Source organism: Bemisia tabaci, chromosome 5, assembly GCF_918797505.1.
Source record: "Bemisia tabaci chromosome 5, PGI_BMITA_v3".
Taxonomy (NCBI): Eukaryota; Metazoa; Arthropoda; class Insecta; order Hemiptera; family Aleyrodidae; genus Bemisia; species Bemisia tabaci.
The window spans coordinates 8,242,873-8,259,303 of NC_092797.1; the positions used below are offsets into that span (position 1 = coordinate 8,242,873).

The following is a 16,431-nucleotide window of genomic DNA, read 5'->3' on the forward strand; positions in this document are numbered from 1 at the left end:
TCTGCTTTTGAAGTATACATTTATTAAATCATCTCATTATTATTTCTTAAAATTTTTTGCTATTCTTATTGCATTAGTTCACTAGTGAAGGTACAAGCAAATTTTGAGAGAGGGCTAGCAACTTTAAAATCCTCCTCGTGGTTGATATTCAAAAATGTAAAGGAAAAATGAGTCCCATTCCATCATTCTTCCTCTACCTTCAATGAAATTTTCACTGTAGAGACCAGGGAAGAAGGGAGAGATAGACGGTCCTTTCATAAAGACGGCAGGTAACTTGACTTTTACGGGAGATGATGGCTTCTTTATTAGGCAACTCATAATGAACCACTCGACAAGATACGAGGTTAAGCATTCTGATACATGTTTCTGAACAAAAATTTTACGTAGAACACGATTTAAGCAACAAAAATTATTGAAATTAACTCCTGACCAATATATTTAATGTTTCTTGACACATGAATTCAAACCTCCAGCTCATGAAAACTCAATGGTCTACGTGAGTCAAATCACACACTAAAAATTACCATGACAATCTCTGCGATATGAAAATCTGGCAATCTCAGTCATGACGCTTTGGCTTAGCTATAGCAAGTTGTTCATAGTTACATTGGAACAACACAGGGTGGGAAATGAACAGTGCTGGATTGAGAAGCCTGCCGAAACTATAATAGTGCGCGATTGGACTCACATAGAGAATTGAGTTTCTCGTGAACGGGCAATTCAAATTTTCCAAACCAATGTAGAATAAAAACGTTAACAGCTTAGATAAGAAATGATTTCGGCAATTTTTGATGCAAGAATCGTGTTCTATGTGAAATTCTGCTTAAGAACATGTATCAGAATCCTTAAATTCGTGCCTTGTCTAGTGCTTGTGGTCCATTTGAGTTCCCTGCTTCATTTTTGCCAACTCAGCCTAGGTATTCTTAAGTTTGGCAAATCAAGGACGCAGACATCACATTACAATGATGCTTGAACCACAGCTTCGATTATGCACTGAATATGATCAAGCAACTACGATGGTAAACTGCAGAAATGCGTACCTCTATTTGCAGACTTCCAGTCACACTTTATTGTCTTCACTGAAAATTATTCAACGTACTTTGGTATATTTTCTTTGGTACGTGAGAATATTCTGTAAGAATTTTAAGCCACAATGGTGGTTCGAGCTCTCTTTAGAAAATGTAGAAGGGGCGGATATTTTGGAACACCGCAACCGAGATACACATTTTTACGGTTTTAATGTCGAATGGCTTAACACATCTCATCCATCATTTCAAATAAAAATGATTTAAAGTGAAAAAAAACTGAAGCCTAAAATAATGCAAAGCTTTTCTTCCATTGGGAGACCTCGCTTCACAAGAAAAGGACCGATGCAGTCTATTACATACTTGAATGAAAAAACAAGAGAACTCAACATTCCTTCAAACAATTTCGACAGAGCATTTGAAACATATCAACCACAAAAAGATTTTCTGCCCTGATATTAGCACTTGTGATGAAAATAAGAAAGGAACAACCAGGTGTCTATCACAGTCTTCATTTTTACTCAACACAGAATTTCTTTTCAGAACTCACTAAAATTTCTAGATGGCCAAAATTTTTGGCTTTCAAACAACGCTAACCGCACATGTTAATGCAACAATGTAACATTTCGCTAGCCGCAGTGCGAAACCACGTACCTCCCTTTCTGAAGTGGCAGACTTCCTGTCATTTATTAATTTTCATTTTATTTTTTCATTTCTTATTTTATTTTGTTATTTTCCAATTTTTTCTTGTTTTTATATTCAATTTTTCTTTGAAAAACGAAAGTACATAATTTATTGAAAACCTACATAATTTTTCTTCTCCTGTCAGCACAATATTTTGCATGAGTTTTAAACTATAACGTTGGCTAGTTTCTCTTCAAAAAAATAAACGGAGAGCAGAAATTCTGGTGCACTACGATCGGGATACGAGGTTTCGCACTTTGGACATTGATTCAATTGAGCAGAGGTCAAATTCTTCCCCAATTTCCTTGGCTCATCTTACTTTACCCTCTTCTTCATTTTAAGTACCTATTCATGTAATTTTATCCACACTTCTAGACCTACTATAATAAAAAAGAATTTGACGAGGACACCCTCTCACAAAAGATGTCTGATTACAAATGGTTGCTGTAGACTTTTAGACTTGTTTTTTTTTTCGTACAAAAGCATCCGAGTAACGAAAATGATAAATGATAGAAATAACTATCAAAGACTTGAAAGACAATAACAGGATGAAATCAGAATTTCGTTCTTTATCTCTACCTACAACAAAATAAAAATGAAGACATTCAAATTGCATGGACTCCTGTTCATGATTTAAGTACAGAATTTAGAAAAATAAAAACTGGAATTAAACTTCCTGGAAGATTCGCAATGAGAATCTTTAAAGTCAGCGGTGGAAAATCCAGGTAGCTCATTCGAATACTTTGACTTAAACGAATGTTCACTTACACTGAAAACTAAAGAGCAAGCGAATAATTTTTCAAAGATTGCTGACAAATGAACTGTATTTTGCAATTCGGAACCATACAATATCTGACTCAGTTTAGAAACTATATACGTATCATTAGTTTCCCTATGCACATGAGTGTTTTTATGGATGGGCTAGAAATTGCAGTTCCAAATTGCAAAATGTATTCCAAATATTTTACAGAAACCACTATGCAACTCACACGTCAAAAATATACAAAAAATACAAAATAATAAAAATTATTCACTAACAATAAAATATCACTTACGTCTATCACTTTTGCTTTTCACAGTGTTTTGTAACTGTTTTGATAAAGAGCAGAGAGTTTTGTCGGAAACTTAAAAACATAGAGCTTTGAAGACACACTCAAAGACTAGAAAAAAAAAGGAAGGAGGTAATTGTTGACATAGCTAGTGAATTGTGAAGCTGCTAAAAAGTTTTTTTTGGGCAGCCATTTCTTAACTACTGAAAATCATTGAAAAGATGCTAAGTCAACAGAGCAGAAATGCAAAATCAATTAAAAAACTTCAATGTATCACAATAGAAGCTTGTAGTGCTAGGACAAATGTCTCACAGAATTCAGTTGGTTCCCAGTCAATCAAATGAGTAGGCATTGAAAAAAAAATCACTTGAAGTGAAAACAAAATGAAGATTAAGTGATCTTTCTTTACGCTAACTTGAAAAAAAATTCATTGTGTAACTTGCGATGACAAGCTCAAAAGAGACAGGAGATACTGAGATGAGTCTAACTCTACGATCCTTTCGATTTAAAATTGAAGCTCAGAAATTAACAGTTTGCAGTAAAAATAAACAACGTGTCAAAAACTTTCTACAGCAAAAATGTCATTCTGGCCAATACAGGTCACTCAGGAATTTTGAAACACCACTTTTCAGTTTTCTCCGATGATCACAAGCATGTCCATACGACATTCTTACGGAGGAAAGATCCAACATTTGTAAACTTGAGGGTGGTGAGGGAGGACCACAGAAAGATTTCTCTAAAAAACTAGGAGAAATTAATAAAATGCTTACCCATTTTTAACCCGTTAAAAGGTAAAATTTGATGCCCATACTCCATAAAAACTCATTACGGAAGTTAATTTTCCTCCAAGTATAAGTCCTCTCGGATCAGAAAGAAGGGCGGTGGAAGACATGAGGTCTTTTGATTTCTAGGAGACAAAGCTCTCCTGCCCTTTCATACGACTATGCCTCCATTGGTTGCATATAAATCTATTTACTGAACACACAAGTGAAATCGGATAGACTGAATGCTGCGCTACAAAGCAAAATTTCTGAGTAATCTATTTAACATGGAAAAAATAGTTGCGTGCATCAATATGAAAGCCTAATCGAGTCAATTTTGTGAGAATTTATCAAGCTCAAGTAAAATAGATTGATTTCCCGCAAAGAGCCTCAATATTTGATACAAAAGCCAAGAGATCTAGAAATTTTTTTTTTTTTTTTTTGATAGAACGAAAAAGAAAGAATTATTTACAAAGAGTACGATTAAATGTTACATGATTGAACCGTGACCAAACAGCAAATCAAAGCAAACATAAAATCCCAGAAAATTCTCATTCAATACTATGTTCCATGAAACAATCTTAAAGGAATCTCTCAAAGGAAAGCAGTACATATCTCCAAGCCAAATACTCGGATTGTGACAACTGGAGATAATAACTCATTTTTTTAATTCTTTACGATCTTCCCCATTGCAAAGGCTTCAGATATTTCTTTTCTAGCTGGTTTTACAAGGTTACAGAGACAGTAAAAAAGAGTTATCAAAATGAGCCATAGAATGTATTTCTAAGTAGAAATTTTCGTCCTCATTAAGATACAAAAATCATTCGTAGAGCTAAAATATATTTGGTGTGTACCTAGCTTTTATAATCTTTATAAATATTTTAGGTCATAAACTGATTGGAGAGAATTCATAAATTTACATTTAGGCCAAAAAAAGACAGCTGAAAGGAAAGCCTTGGGTGCCAAAAGGGCACATGCAACATACAGGAGTCAAGAAAGTACAGGAACAATGAAAGGCATGGATGTAAACACTTATAACAGTGCTAGTAAGTTTCATTGGAAAAAACCAATTTATCAAATGATTTCATACTTAACACTGTAATAAATCATTCATTACTTGTTAGATATCAATAATTTCTGCCACTGCGTTATACATCTAACAGTTTCTGGATAGTTTTCAAAATCAAAAGCTCATCTTGAGCCTCATTGAATGACGGTTACTAGGACTTTTCATCTAGGAGCTTTCATTGGACGGATGTGATACTTCATAGGGTGGGATTCACCTATCATTAATACCTGCGTGTTACAAAAGATAACACTTATACATGCAGATTTCTTAAACTGATAAGAAAAAAAACAAGATAAAACAAGAAAACAAACGAAACACGACTTTTCCAATAAAACTTGGACAAGGAATGAAGGAGGGAAATAAAAATGCCAAATGGAATCGTTCTGGCATTGTTGTAAAGTAATGTTGCTTTACATTTTTCCCAGACATCTTACGAAGAGGAGGCCCCTTATGTCCACCGCTGATTTTGTTGAAACTTTGGAAGAGTAGTCCTTAGGGAACTGAAAAATTTGGTGAAATCGTTCCCACTATAAGAACTTATGAAAGCTACAGTGAATTTTCAAAAAGCGCAAACCTCTAGCAAGGGAATCGTTATCGGACGAAAGGATCGCTCAACAAGATCAAAATGGCACGAGCTTCAACAACGGCTCCGGCAACAGCAGAGGCAGCTGCAGAAAGAGCAGCCAGAGTTTGAGGAACGATTGATTGTATTTGGGAACAGAATTTGTTAGTTATGATTCCTATTTTTGACCCACCAATGCGAGGTCAACCCGCTGGCGAGCAGCGCAGTCACTTAGGCATCAATTGGCGATATTGCTGGCAGCATATGCATAGCTTTTAAGCTTGAACCTTTTACGCGCTGAAAATTTGCTATGACTCTACTCGCTGCTAAGAACCAATAGTGGGAATGGTTGTATTATGCGTTTTAGTTCCTTAGTGACTACTACCTCCCAAAATTTCATCAAAATCGGAGGTGGACACTAGGGGTGGACACTACGGGACACTCTTTAGTGTTCAATTGTCTTCTTCCTCTCGGTGCTTCAATACCTAATTTTTCCTGATCTAGTTACATGACCAAAATCTTTTGTGCTACAATATCTTGTTTCAATCCTCCTGAATGGAGAAAAGAAAGCAACAAAGATTAGAAGTAATCTAGTTTCCGGCCAATAAACTCAGAAACTAAGGCTACAAGATTCTGACTAACAGCATTCTAGGAAGCTGTTTGCCAGGGCTTACTATCTAACTCAAGTGCAATAGCGATGAAGATGTGCCCTAAGCGAGGGATTAGTTTTACGTGATTCATCCACTTAATAAGACAGATGGAAATCCTACTGTCCCACATCTTTCCAGGAGATAGTTGAACCGCAAATTTTCCTTCAGCTCACCAACTGATTTGCATGCGCCAATGAGCTTTTCAAAGTCATTTATTGAGACAGTATTGAGTTTTCACTAAAAATCATTGCAAAATGCAGAGATACTTATGTAATTAAACTTATCATTTGTTTTGAACTGAAACTGCCTGATATTTATAAATTAACGAATAAAATTGAAAGTCATGGATTGTGATTTACCTGTCATGAGGTAGGCTGAGAGTTTGTAGGATTACAGTGAGTCGAATTTAAAAAAAAAAAAGTCTGCATGTTAATGCTTGAAGAGTTGAGAAATTTTTCAAAGCACAGCTCAGAAACGCTTATCTAGAATCAGCCTCAAAATACTGGTATTTTCAATTTGGTTAAAATTGGATAACTGAAGCCAATGTTATTGAGACATTCACTCATTGCAAATAAGTTGTTCTGTAGTTGTACCATGATTCCTTTGTGAACTTTAAAAACCAGAGGTTTTTAATTTCTAAATTATTTTGTTACTAATTGAACGTAGTTAAATATTTGCCTTTGGGAACAAATCATATCCACTTTCTTCAGGGATACCGTGTGAATATAATATTTTAAGATCCTCTCCCTGCATACTTCCACTAATGAAGGCCATTCTTACTCTGATGAAATCAATTTTACTTCTGCTTCTGGGCTTAAAAATCAAAAATGCTTTAACTTAAATGTGATTGAGCCACCTTAAAATATCATTTGATCTGAGTAAAATTCTGAGGAATTCTTTGTTTGACATTATGAAACCGTAGCTTGGAAAAAATAAGAGAAAAAAAAAATTACATCAAATAAGAGTCATCTGATGACATGGTAAAGGGAAAGATTGAGATCAAAGGCAGCTCTGAGCTGTGATTCTGACGAAGGAACACAGGGCAATCCTCTACCAACCTAGGATAAGGTACACCTATTTGTGAAAATATTTTACATTACCATTGATTGCATTGTGTTCATGGTCAAAATGAACGAGGAACAGCTCTCCTTTAAGGCATTCCTGGACTACTCTCTAGTATGCTTCGTTAAAACTAAAATTGAGTGCTGAGAGAAATTACAATTGAAGAGAAAGTGTAATGACCTGAGATCATTACAGCTGTCAATGAAAATTAATGAGAGCTTACGAGAACTGATTTCAAAGGGGTACTGAACTGTCCAGAAGTGGAACGAGTGGACTGCAACCATCGTATTTTTTGTTTTTATCAAACTCATAATGAATTTCCATGCCTGAAAAGAGAAACCAACAAATAAGATTGCATTGTAAATATGGCCACAGGACGAGCACTGTATGGAAGTAAATTTTAAGTAAGGACTGATAAATGGAGCTTTGAATAAGAACATTTCTTTCGGGCAAATTATACTCTTTTGATCCTATGAAAATTAAGGAATGGCCAATTTAAGATATGCACGTATGTATAAAAAAAAAGCTTTTTTTTTAAAATGCATTGTATTGAGCAAAATACAGTTCATATGCAGAGTTTACGAGTCTTTTCACATTTTCCTCTGACTTAGTTAGCAAAACCAAGTTAAAAATTAAACAATTAAAAATCTGGCAGGGGATAAACATAAAATTCTGTACAAATTTTCAATGGCTCAGTATTATACTTGGCCTTAAGGATTTTGATTTTAATTGCTGTATTTTTATCAGTTTTTGTAGTTTTTTACAGTTTTTAGAAAATGAGAAAAAGAGAAAAAACAATGATGAATACTCACTTGAAGGTTTCCTAATACTATTTTTAAAGCTGAGAACCATATGAGGTCCCTCAGGTATAAATGCTGCGACTAGGAGAGCACAGATGACTAAAAGGGCACCAAAAACGAAAGGTGGTCCTGGAATCAGCTGAAAATATAAGAAGTAACCGATAAGATATCAATGGGACCAGATAAACAAGAAGTTCATGCATAATGAGAGGAGGGGTTAGTTTCATTTTCCTTCTGCAAAAAAAAAAATCAGATAACTCTCACCCAATCAAGCTGGGCTACTTATCATTAAATTGGTTTTCTTTTTTTAAACCGAGATTTGAACTAAGTATTTAATGAGGTTTCCTTTTCCAATTTATTTTGTTTTTTGTACAATGGGGCTGTTACATGATTCAGAAACTGCCAGGATTTGTGTTTTTAGGGTCAATTTCGGCAGGATGCAGCCTGAAAAAGGCTTTCATTTAAAAGAGGTAGAATGTTCACTTCAATCAGTGATGACATCGTGAGCAGGGTCAAGATACAAAATCTTCACTTCCGATCGCAACCCGGAAGTAAATAAAAGAATGCAGGTGAAAGGATTACACAGCAGTAAACTCTTCATTTGACGTCATAAAATCTATTTAGCCTGATATTTTTATTTGGAACATGGTTAAGATTTTGGCGACTTTGCAAGTAGTTTCCTCGGCTAAAAGATTAATATATGTTCCTCATTATTACGTTCTCTCAGAAAATGAAGTAAAAGAAAATATTGTGCAACACCCCTGTTGCTTATTTGAACAACATAAAAAACGTCTACCAGAGAGAGAACTTACGGTGGGCGAAGATTCAGGATAAGGCCTAATTGGAGCTTTGTCATCCCGGCTTCTCTCATTCAGATCAACATGGAAAAGATAGAATATAATGCCGAACATTGCTGGACCTAAACCATTGCAAAGACCTCGCATACCGGTTACCATTCCTTGAACCAGTCCTGTAATTAAATAGAAAAATTCTTACTTTAAAAGTCAAAATTAGGTAATTAAACACAATGCACTACAGACGATTTGCACTGAGGCCTAGTTTTGGCAGAATTTGTAATTGATTGATTATTTGAAGATCAGGACAAACTTTAGTTCATTACACAGAGGGGGATAATAACCCTTGCACAAAAATGTACAGAGTTTCTGGCATAAGAAAAATAAAAAGATAGTGAATGAATCGGGAGAGCTTATCTCAAAGTGCATCTGCCGTCAATAGCTGTTGATAAAAAGACTACTGTAAAATAAAGTTTGAGGCTTGCAAAGCTGCTGAGATTGTACAATTTTTCATAGCATTTGCAGTAAATGAAGTTCACTTACACAGGGTTTGACGATTTTTCCCTGACATTCCCCGGGATTCCTTGACTGTAACAACCCTGTTTACATTCGTCTTACTTTCACACAACAATGATTAAAGGTCGGAGCAGATTCAAGGAAAAATTGTTGATGGAGCTTTTGAACAGGTTCAAGAACTACGTTGTTTAATCTCAGCAACGTTGGAAGGCTCATGTGTGCTCTTTTACCGAAGAAGTCCTCAATTCTCTGTAAACTTCCTGTTCAATGCAAACAAATATCAATACCTTTTTGACTAGTCATAGACTTTTACTCATTATCTCATGTAACAAGATCATAATCAAATCCTTATTTACGAAGCTTTTAGTAAGAAATTAATATGTGCGGAAAATATGTTGTATGATGCAGCAGACAACACCGACCCAGCAAATTTCCAAGATACAAATAAAATAGATCAATGAGGGATAAATTACCTTGCTTATCGGCATCAGAATGCATTGATATAAATGCACTAATGGCAGGATAGGTGATACTAGACAAAGAAGCCAACAGACCGGCAGCCCACATCATCCTGAAACCACAGAAAATAGTTATATTAGTAAAAATGACTGGTCTTAAATCTGTTGTTCCATCCAAACCGAAAACCAAATCCCTTGACTGAAGAACTATCCAAGGTAAGCCTCTTACTTATGAAGCGAGAATCAATTTTTTTCGAGCTGTTTCATACTTCAGGATAAAACATGAATGTTGTCAGCGACGGTAGATATGTATCATGCCAGTGTTTAAATGATGTTTTGATGGCCTGTCAGATTCAAATACTGTTCATTAGAGTTGATTTTGCGACTAATAGTGATTTTTGAAATTTTTTGGCTTTCATTTCCCTGCAGAATAGTGTGATTCTTTTACCATCCTGTTACAGTATCTGAGGCACATTTTTAGTATTTTTTCCTTGTCCTACCTTATCTTCACAGTGTAATTGAACAAATTTTGGAGGGTCTGCAGTATTCCACTTGCAGCGAACCCGAGAGCAACTGGGTACTTTGCACCTTGGTTTCGTAGATTTTGCCACTTTACACCAGTACCTTAATGACTATAACAAGATTTAACGAACTTGATAAACATCAACCTCCCCCAAAAGACCCTTTGCTGTTCGATTAAATCAAGAGAGGAGGGTTCCAAAATGGCTTACCAAGTCTGTGAGCCGAAGCCATACCACATGAGTTGAAGCGTTTCAAACAAAAGTCCCAACATAATTGTATGTTTGGATCCAAGAGACTTCATTAAAAAACCTAGAACTACTTGTGAACAAACTGATATACTTCCAATAACAGCTATGAATACAGCAACCATTACTACACTGAATCCCATCACCTGAAAAAATTCAAAATCCATTAAAGTTACACATATTCTCAGGGAAAAATAAATTATGAACAGATCTGGATGTTTCCTGATGAATTTTGAAACCATTTTGTGTAAAAAAAAAGTCAGGCGATGAGCAAATAAAATTAAGGCCTACTATGGATATCAATCTCATACTTACATACAGAATTGTTATAGGCAATTTTTACGCAATCGTTAACTTCTTGAATTTATTAGTGCAATTTTTACTGCAATATTTTATTTATCTCTTTAACTTTCACGACCTTTCATAACATGATCAAGCACAGCACAGAAGGCAGAGAAGAGTTCAAAAGGCTCTGGTAGTGGTAATCTAATGGTTTTTCTAATAATCTTGCACACTTTACATGTATGTATGTATAAATCCGCTTTCATAGCGCTCTCTAGCACTCTGCGACTCCTAGCCACCAAAGTCCCCTATCCTCCAAAACCCCTTCAGGGAGTTGGCAAACCCTCATTTCTTCTTAAATCCCCTGTCGCTACCCTTTCACTGGGCGTCCCCTTCGTCTCCTCCCAGGAGAAACCCAATCAAGCATCTTCTTCGGCAGCCTTTTGTCCATCATTCTATTGACATGACCATACCAGACAAGCTGTCTGGTCATGATGTCGAAAAGTCATTTTTGACTCCTGTGATCTGACGCACTCTTTCATTGCGGACCCGATCTCTCCTAGAAATTTCTACAGACCTCCTCCAGAAATCTATCTCCGTTGCTCTTAGCATCCCATGTGTCCGTTCCTTCTAATTGCTTGCAACGCTTTCAAACATTCTACATTATTTAGAGATAAAAAAACATTTAAACACAAACCCCATTTTCTCCAAGAGAGGATGCAAACTGGAACATTCAAAGAGTTTACCTCATGGTGAAGTCCTTCACAGTCTACATGGATGATTGCGTGAAACTTGCTAAGACTTAGAACATTTCAAAATTCTAGATTTTGTTGAAAGAGACATATTTTCTAGAGTAAACAGGAAGAATAAGGATGACGCCCAAGGTACACTCAACTATAGGTATGGACAAATGGATTTTTAGAAAAATTGTCAAAACCCTTCGATATGACAGCGTCTAACAGTACGACTGCGTCGCCATATTGAAAACTTGTTTACTTTCTGTTCTGAAAGTGGGTCTCGTCAATTTTGTGTTATTTTTACGTGTTCTTCGTTAAGTTTTTCGTTATTTGGAGTTTTATCAATTTTTTAAATTCATCTGATAGCTTATCGGAGCTACCACATCTGCCAGAACTTTATTTTGAACTGCGCGGCGAAGACGGTACGACTTGCGACGTCACTCGATGGCCTATATTCTTAGCGCTGCCACTTTGGCACCCCATTTGTCTATACCTGTAGTAGAGTGTGCCTTGGATGACGCCAGTGAAACTACAGGAACACATATCTTAGTTTGTGCTGTTATCGACTTCCCGTCTTACTGCATTTTTTAGATGGAGAAGTACTTGGTTTAATTTCTTGAGATCTTACTTTATTTTTCTCATCTGCGTAAAGAGTATTCTGTGAAAATTTCAACCAACAGCTTTGATTGAACTCCTTCTCATTAAGAAAAAACAAAGCAGAGATTTTGAAACAATAAACAAGGTACATGTTCCTGTAGTTTCACACTGAATAAATACTGGAGTTGTAAGAAATACTTACTAATTTTAAATAAACAAATAAGCAGGAGTACTGGCCTGCCTCAGGTAAATATGAGAGAAACACAGTGACGCATAACATTAAAATTGTATGATCCTTGCCCACTTTACGCAGTGCCTGAAAAATACAGAAACAACTCCATTATTTAAAACTCATAGAGAAAAAAAAAATTAAAAAAATTTTGGGCATACAGACTTTACATGCATGGTGATTACGCAAGTTTTCTTACCCCAAATTAAAAACTTTGCAACTTTTTAAGCTAATTTCCATTAAAAATTAAAATTTCTGATTTTTGTCGATAGATTTTTCTCATTCGTTCTTCCATCTTTTTAAAAAGAGTAAATTGGGACATGGTGTAAGGATAATGTTTTTGCACAATTTTAAAGCTCAGAAAATGTGCATGCAATTGAACTTACAGCGAAAGGATCAGCTTGCTCCCAAGCTATTGGAGCTCCCCATGAGGAAGGTCTGACTTTTTCAGGTAGACTTTCAGGAACTGCGACTAGAATAAAGAGGACATCTAACAAAGCTATAGCGGTGGCTAAAACAACAACAACACCTTCACCGTAAATATCCATTAGATATGCTCCGAGTGCTGGACTAACAGCCATACTGGCAGCAAATGTTGCTGAAACCTAGATGTTGACAAAAAAAAAGAACAAAAAAACAAAAAGGATTTTGAGAAATAAGTGATTGTACTGAAGTGGTAAAAGAAAATGGACGGTCTTTTAATTTATAGCCGCACAGTTTCTTTAGGGATCATTAAATACCAAACTAGTTTTAGCATATTTTTGAGCAAATATACATTTTTTTGAAAGATTAGGAATTACTTCATTTTTATGTCTTCTTTCCCAATGCATCCCCATCTTCTGACCGATTAACCTAACTAAATTTTTGTTCCTTGTTTTTCCTTTTTCCATGTATTTTTAAACAGATTAGTGAAAAAGAATCATCCAAAAATTCATATTTGAGTTATTGGTACCACTACATTGAAGAAGAAAATATGGAAATTTCAGGTGCAAGTTTGGCTCTGAAAGCTCCAAAATTGAAGGGAAATATCTCTATACTAACTGATGTAAAAATTGACAAATTTATATGTTCATGATACCATACAGATAATTTTTTATTGAAATTTCATTTTCTCTCTTGCCCAATTGCTTTGCCTTAAATATCTGTGCTGCTTTGATATCATGGGTTTCAAGTGTAATAGAAAGAGAAGGGAAAAAAATAAATGTCTCATACTGAACATTCAATATTGATAATGGAGAATTTGCACACACAAATTTTATTGCTTCATCTGAGAGTGCTCAATGAGCTGAGATTGCAGTATTTTTCAAACTTTTTTCTGACATGGGAAATGGGAGAAAAATAGATTTAAAAAAGAAAAAATGTGCCGCCTTATGACGTCATATGGCAGCATTTTCCATTTGAACACATGTATTTTAGCAGATTAGGTTATTTTGTCATATTTTCTCTAATAATTGTTCAATTTAGAAACCAAGGATATCCTCTTGCTCAGTTTTCCTAGCAGTATCGTTTTAAAGATGAAATTCACAAAATTTAAGACACCTGCAAAATCTCTATTGTCGTTTTCATGCAAGAGGGAAAAAGTAAAATACTTACAAGCCCATATGCAGGACTTCTTTCATGTTCTTCCGTTACATCTGCTACATATGCAAAAACTACTGAAAAAGTGACAGCAAAAATGCCAGAAATGCTTATCATGGTGAAAAACCACCTGTTGCGAACAAAAAAAAGAGAAAAATTATAACAAACAAAGATTAAGAGTTCATTAAACAAATTGAGCAGTGCAAACTGATTGCCCACATTTACAGGAAAAATAAGTTGAAAATGACTGCTAAGTCTTGTGTCAAAAAAGCCTTTGCATTCCAAAACAGGTACTTCTCAACAGCCAATGAGAGTTTTAGAATGATGGTGACTGTAAACAACTTCAGCCAACAGAGTGCATATAGAGCCGTAATGGTATTGCTGCGCTGCTGGAGTCAATCCTTGCACGGAGGCTTCGAAGACTGGCATAGGTCAAGAGTTCCAAGAACTGCTGACTCTACCTTTGCGCATGAATCTTTGCCAGTTGCTATAAGCTTTTCTTGATAGATTTGTACAGAAAAGCACCAGAAAGTGACCAGAGCAGCAAAGTAGTGCTATTGCAACTCTAATGCACTCTTCGCGTTTGCAATGGAGAGAGAGCAAACGGCAGAAAGTTCTGACAAGGAGGAACCAGATATTATGCGAAAGTATAAGCAGTTTTTTATTTTGATTTTGATACCGTTAATTCGTTTGATATTGAGCAGGAGAGCCATGATCCTACGGTTGTAATTCATCACGTTTTACGAAATGACGTTTTTTCGGAAACAACATTCATTTTGACAAGTCCCAGCCGGTCCTTCCTCATTTGGCATTTCTCTAAATGACATTTTGCAGGTAATTGCGTTCTACTTTTAATTGTCCTATCAAAATATTCTGATGAGATAAGACCGTGCATCAATAAAGTACGTAACATTCTTATTCAGGAGTAATTACTGCATATTTGTTGGTTATATTTTCATAAAATTTGCTAAAGTATTGTCTCATTGCAGTTCTATCTGTCCTGCTTAGTGGAAACACAATTTTACCTCCTGACGATGGCCTGTGGAAGAATTTGGATTTCAGTGGAATCTCTCAAACGTAAGTCTATGAGAAAATATATTAATTCTCATTATTACAAGAAAACAATGAGTTGAAATTTGTAATTACTCACCATGTATTGATCGTCATCAAAGGTATAGGTGCGCAAGTGAAAAAGACTGTGATGAGCAAGAAAAATTTACGGCCCCAAACATCAGATAGAGTTCCAATTAAAGGGGCACTTAAAAATGATAAAAAGCCCTGAAAAAGTAAGATATGGACGTAAGTAAACTTAAAAAAATAAAACATTTTGGTCAATCAGAATAAGTTTTGGCATTTATTTTTTTATACCATTTTTATTGAACAATTCAGTAATTGAAGTAACAGCTATTTGAAGAGCTGAAAATTCTATTCTTTTCCATGAGGATATCAATTCTGATATTTATGCCTTCGATATGTACTGAGCTGAAACGATACATCAAGCATTTATGGAATGAATATGATAATTTAATTTTTACATGATTCTGTTGAATGAACTTGTTCTCTCCAATAAAAAAGTCTACCCTCCCTCTAAGTGTAATCTTTTTCTACAACACTTAAGATATACAAAGAAAATTGCTTCTTTGCAGCTTGTATCAAATTAAAATTTTGGTGGAACTACCATTTTGTTGGCGTTGGACGAACAGCTGAATAGAGGATAAATTGATCATTCCCTAACAATGCAAACATCAGTGTAAACTGCTATCTCTGCTATGATACCTTGGAATAAATAAAGTTGTCATGTCTTGAAATTTGGCTCGAGTGTGGATAGAAAAAGTGGGCACAAGAGACTGATCAATCCCTTGTAAATCATACTGAGCATCAATTATTCTCTTGAATATATTTTTTCCTTCTGTTTAGGGTTTTGCACTTTAATTTTTTGTATAGAGGCACAACAGAGTGTATAGTTCACACTGACATTTTGATTTATGGAGGAAGGCAAAAATTAAATTAATTTTGGTCATGTATCGATCAATTGATCGCTTCCCAACGGGTAGCTCCACACACACGGAAAATGAATTCACAAATTCCGATACAGAAATTATAAGCTTTATTATTTGACGGCAAACTTGATCCGGCAACCCATGGAATTTACTGGCTTTAGATTCTTTTTATTTCTACTCTTCATACTATTTTGATGGAAGGAAAGGAAAAGAAAAAGCTTTGACAGTTACATGTGACAACTCACCTTAACACCCATTATCAATCCATTCATTAAAAACGTATGATCTGGGAAAGTCTCATTCAAAACCTGAAAAAATATTTGTATAAAATAAACAATAGTTAACAACAATAAGAAAACAATAAAAATAAATAAGAGGCAGAATCAGGCAGAATACCAACCTCACTACTGGATACTGCTAGAAAAATTCAGATAATTTAATTTTTTCAGTGAGGACTGAAAACACTGATATATTAGAAGTACATCAATCGACTACTTCTGACAGATTTGACAGATTTCAGAAAGATAATTATTGCAACTATTCTCAAGTAAAAATGATCTGATGAAACTCTGCAACACTCCAATATATTCGTTAGGTGGGTATGTAGCCAAAGTGCTAAAAAAATGCGCAAGTATTTACTCACATAAAATGCTCTTAATAATGAAGTTTTTGGTCACAGATTTTCAGCATAGGTAATTATTATTGATTGTTTATTGGAAAAATGTATTTAAAGTTTGTTTTCTCAATAAAAAGGTCCTGACTGGACCTGGTCCTGAATTATGCCGAAAAGCATTGACCAAAAACTTTATCA

At 35.2% G+C, this 16,431-nt stretch overlaps 1 protein-coding gene and 1 long non-coding RNA gene across 2 annotated transcripts in view; one reads left to right on the forward strand and one right to left on the reverse strand.

Moving 5' to 3' along the window:
* The window catches only part of LOC109034863 (hippocampus abundant transcript 1 protein), a 19,139-nt gene continuing 2,708 nt past the window's right edge, over nucleotides 1–16,431 (reverse strand). The window contains exons 3-12 of the mRNA XM_019048235.2: nucleotides 15,866–15,928; nucleotides 14,771–14,898; nucleotides 13,636–13,750; nucleotides 12,429–12,647; nucleotides 12,016–12,129; nucleotides 10,162–10,343; nucleotides 9,446–9,543; nucleotides 8,475–8,632; nucleotides 7,675–7,801; nucleotides 1–7,188 (exon numbers count right to left, since the gene is read on the reverse strand). Coding sequence (XP_018903780.1) covers nucleotides 7,097–7,188; nucleotides 7,675–7,801; nucleotides 8,475–8,632; nucleotides 9,446–9,543; nucleotides 10,162–10,343; nucleotides 12,016–12,129; nucleotides 12,429–12,647; nucleotides 13,636–13,750; nucleotides 14,771–14,898; nucleotides 15,866–15,928 — 1,296 coding nt within the window. The 3' untranslated portion in view covers nucleotides 1–7,096. The remainder of the gene's footprint in view (nucleotides 7,189–7,674; nucleotides 7,802–8,474; nucleotides 8,633–9,445; nucleotides 9,544–10,161; nucleotides 10,344–12,015; nucleotides 12,130–12,428; nucleotides 12,648–13,635; nucleotides 13,751–14,770; nucleotides 14,899–15,865; nucleotides 15,929–16,431) is intronic.
* LOC109034865 (uncharacterized) overlaps nucleotides 13,833–16,431 on the forward strand; it is a 14,707-nt gene continuing 12,108 nt past the window's right edge. The window contains exon 1 of the long non-coding RNA XR_002009178.2: nucleotides 13,833–14,697. This is a non-coding gene — a long non-coding RNA (uncharacterized lncRNA). The remainder of the gene's footprint in view (nucleotides 14,698–16,431) is intronic.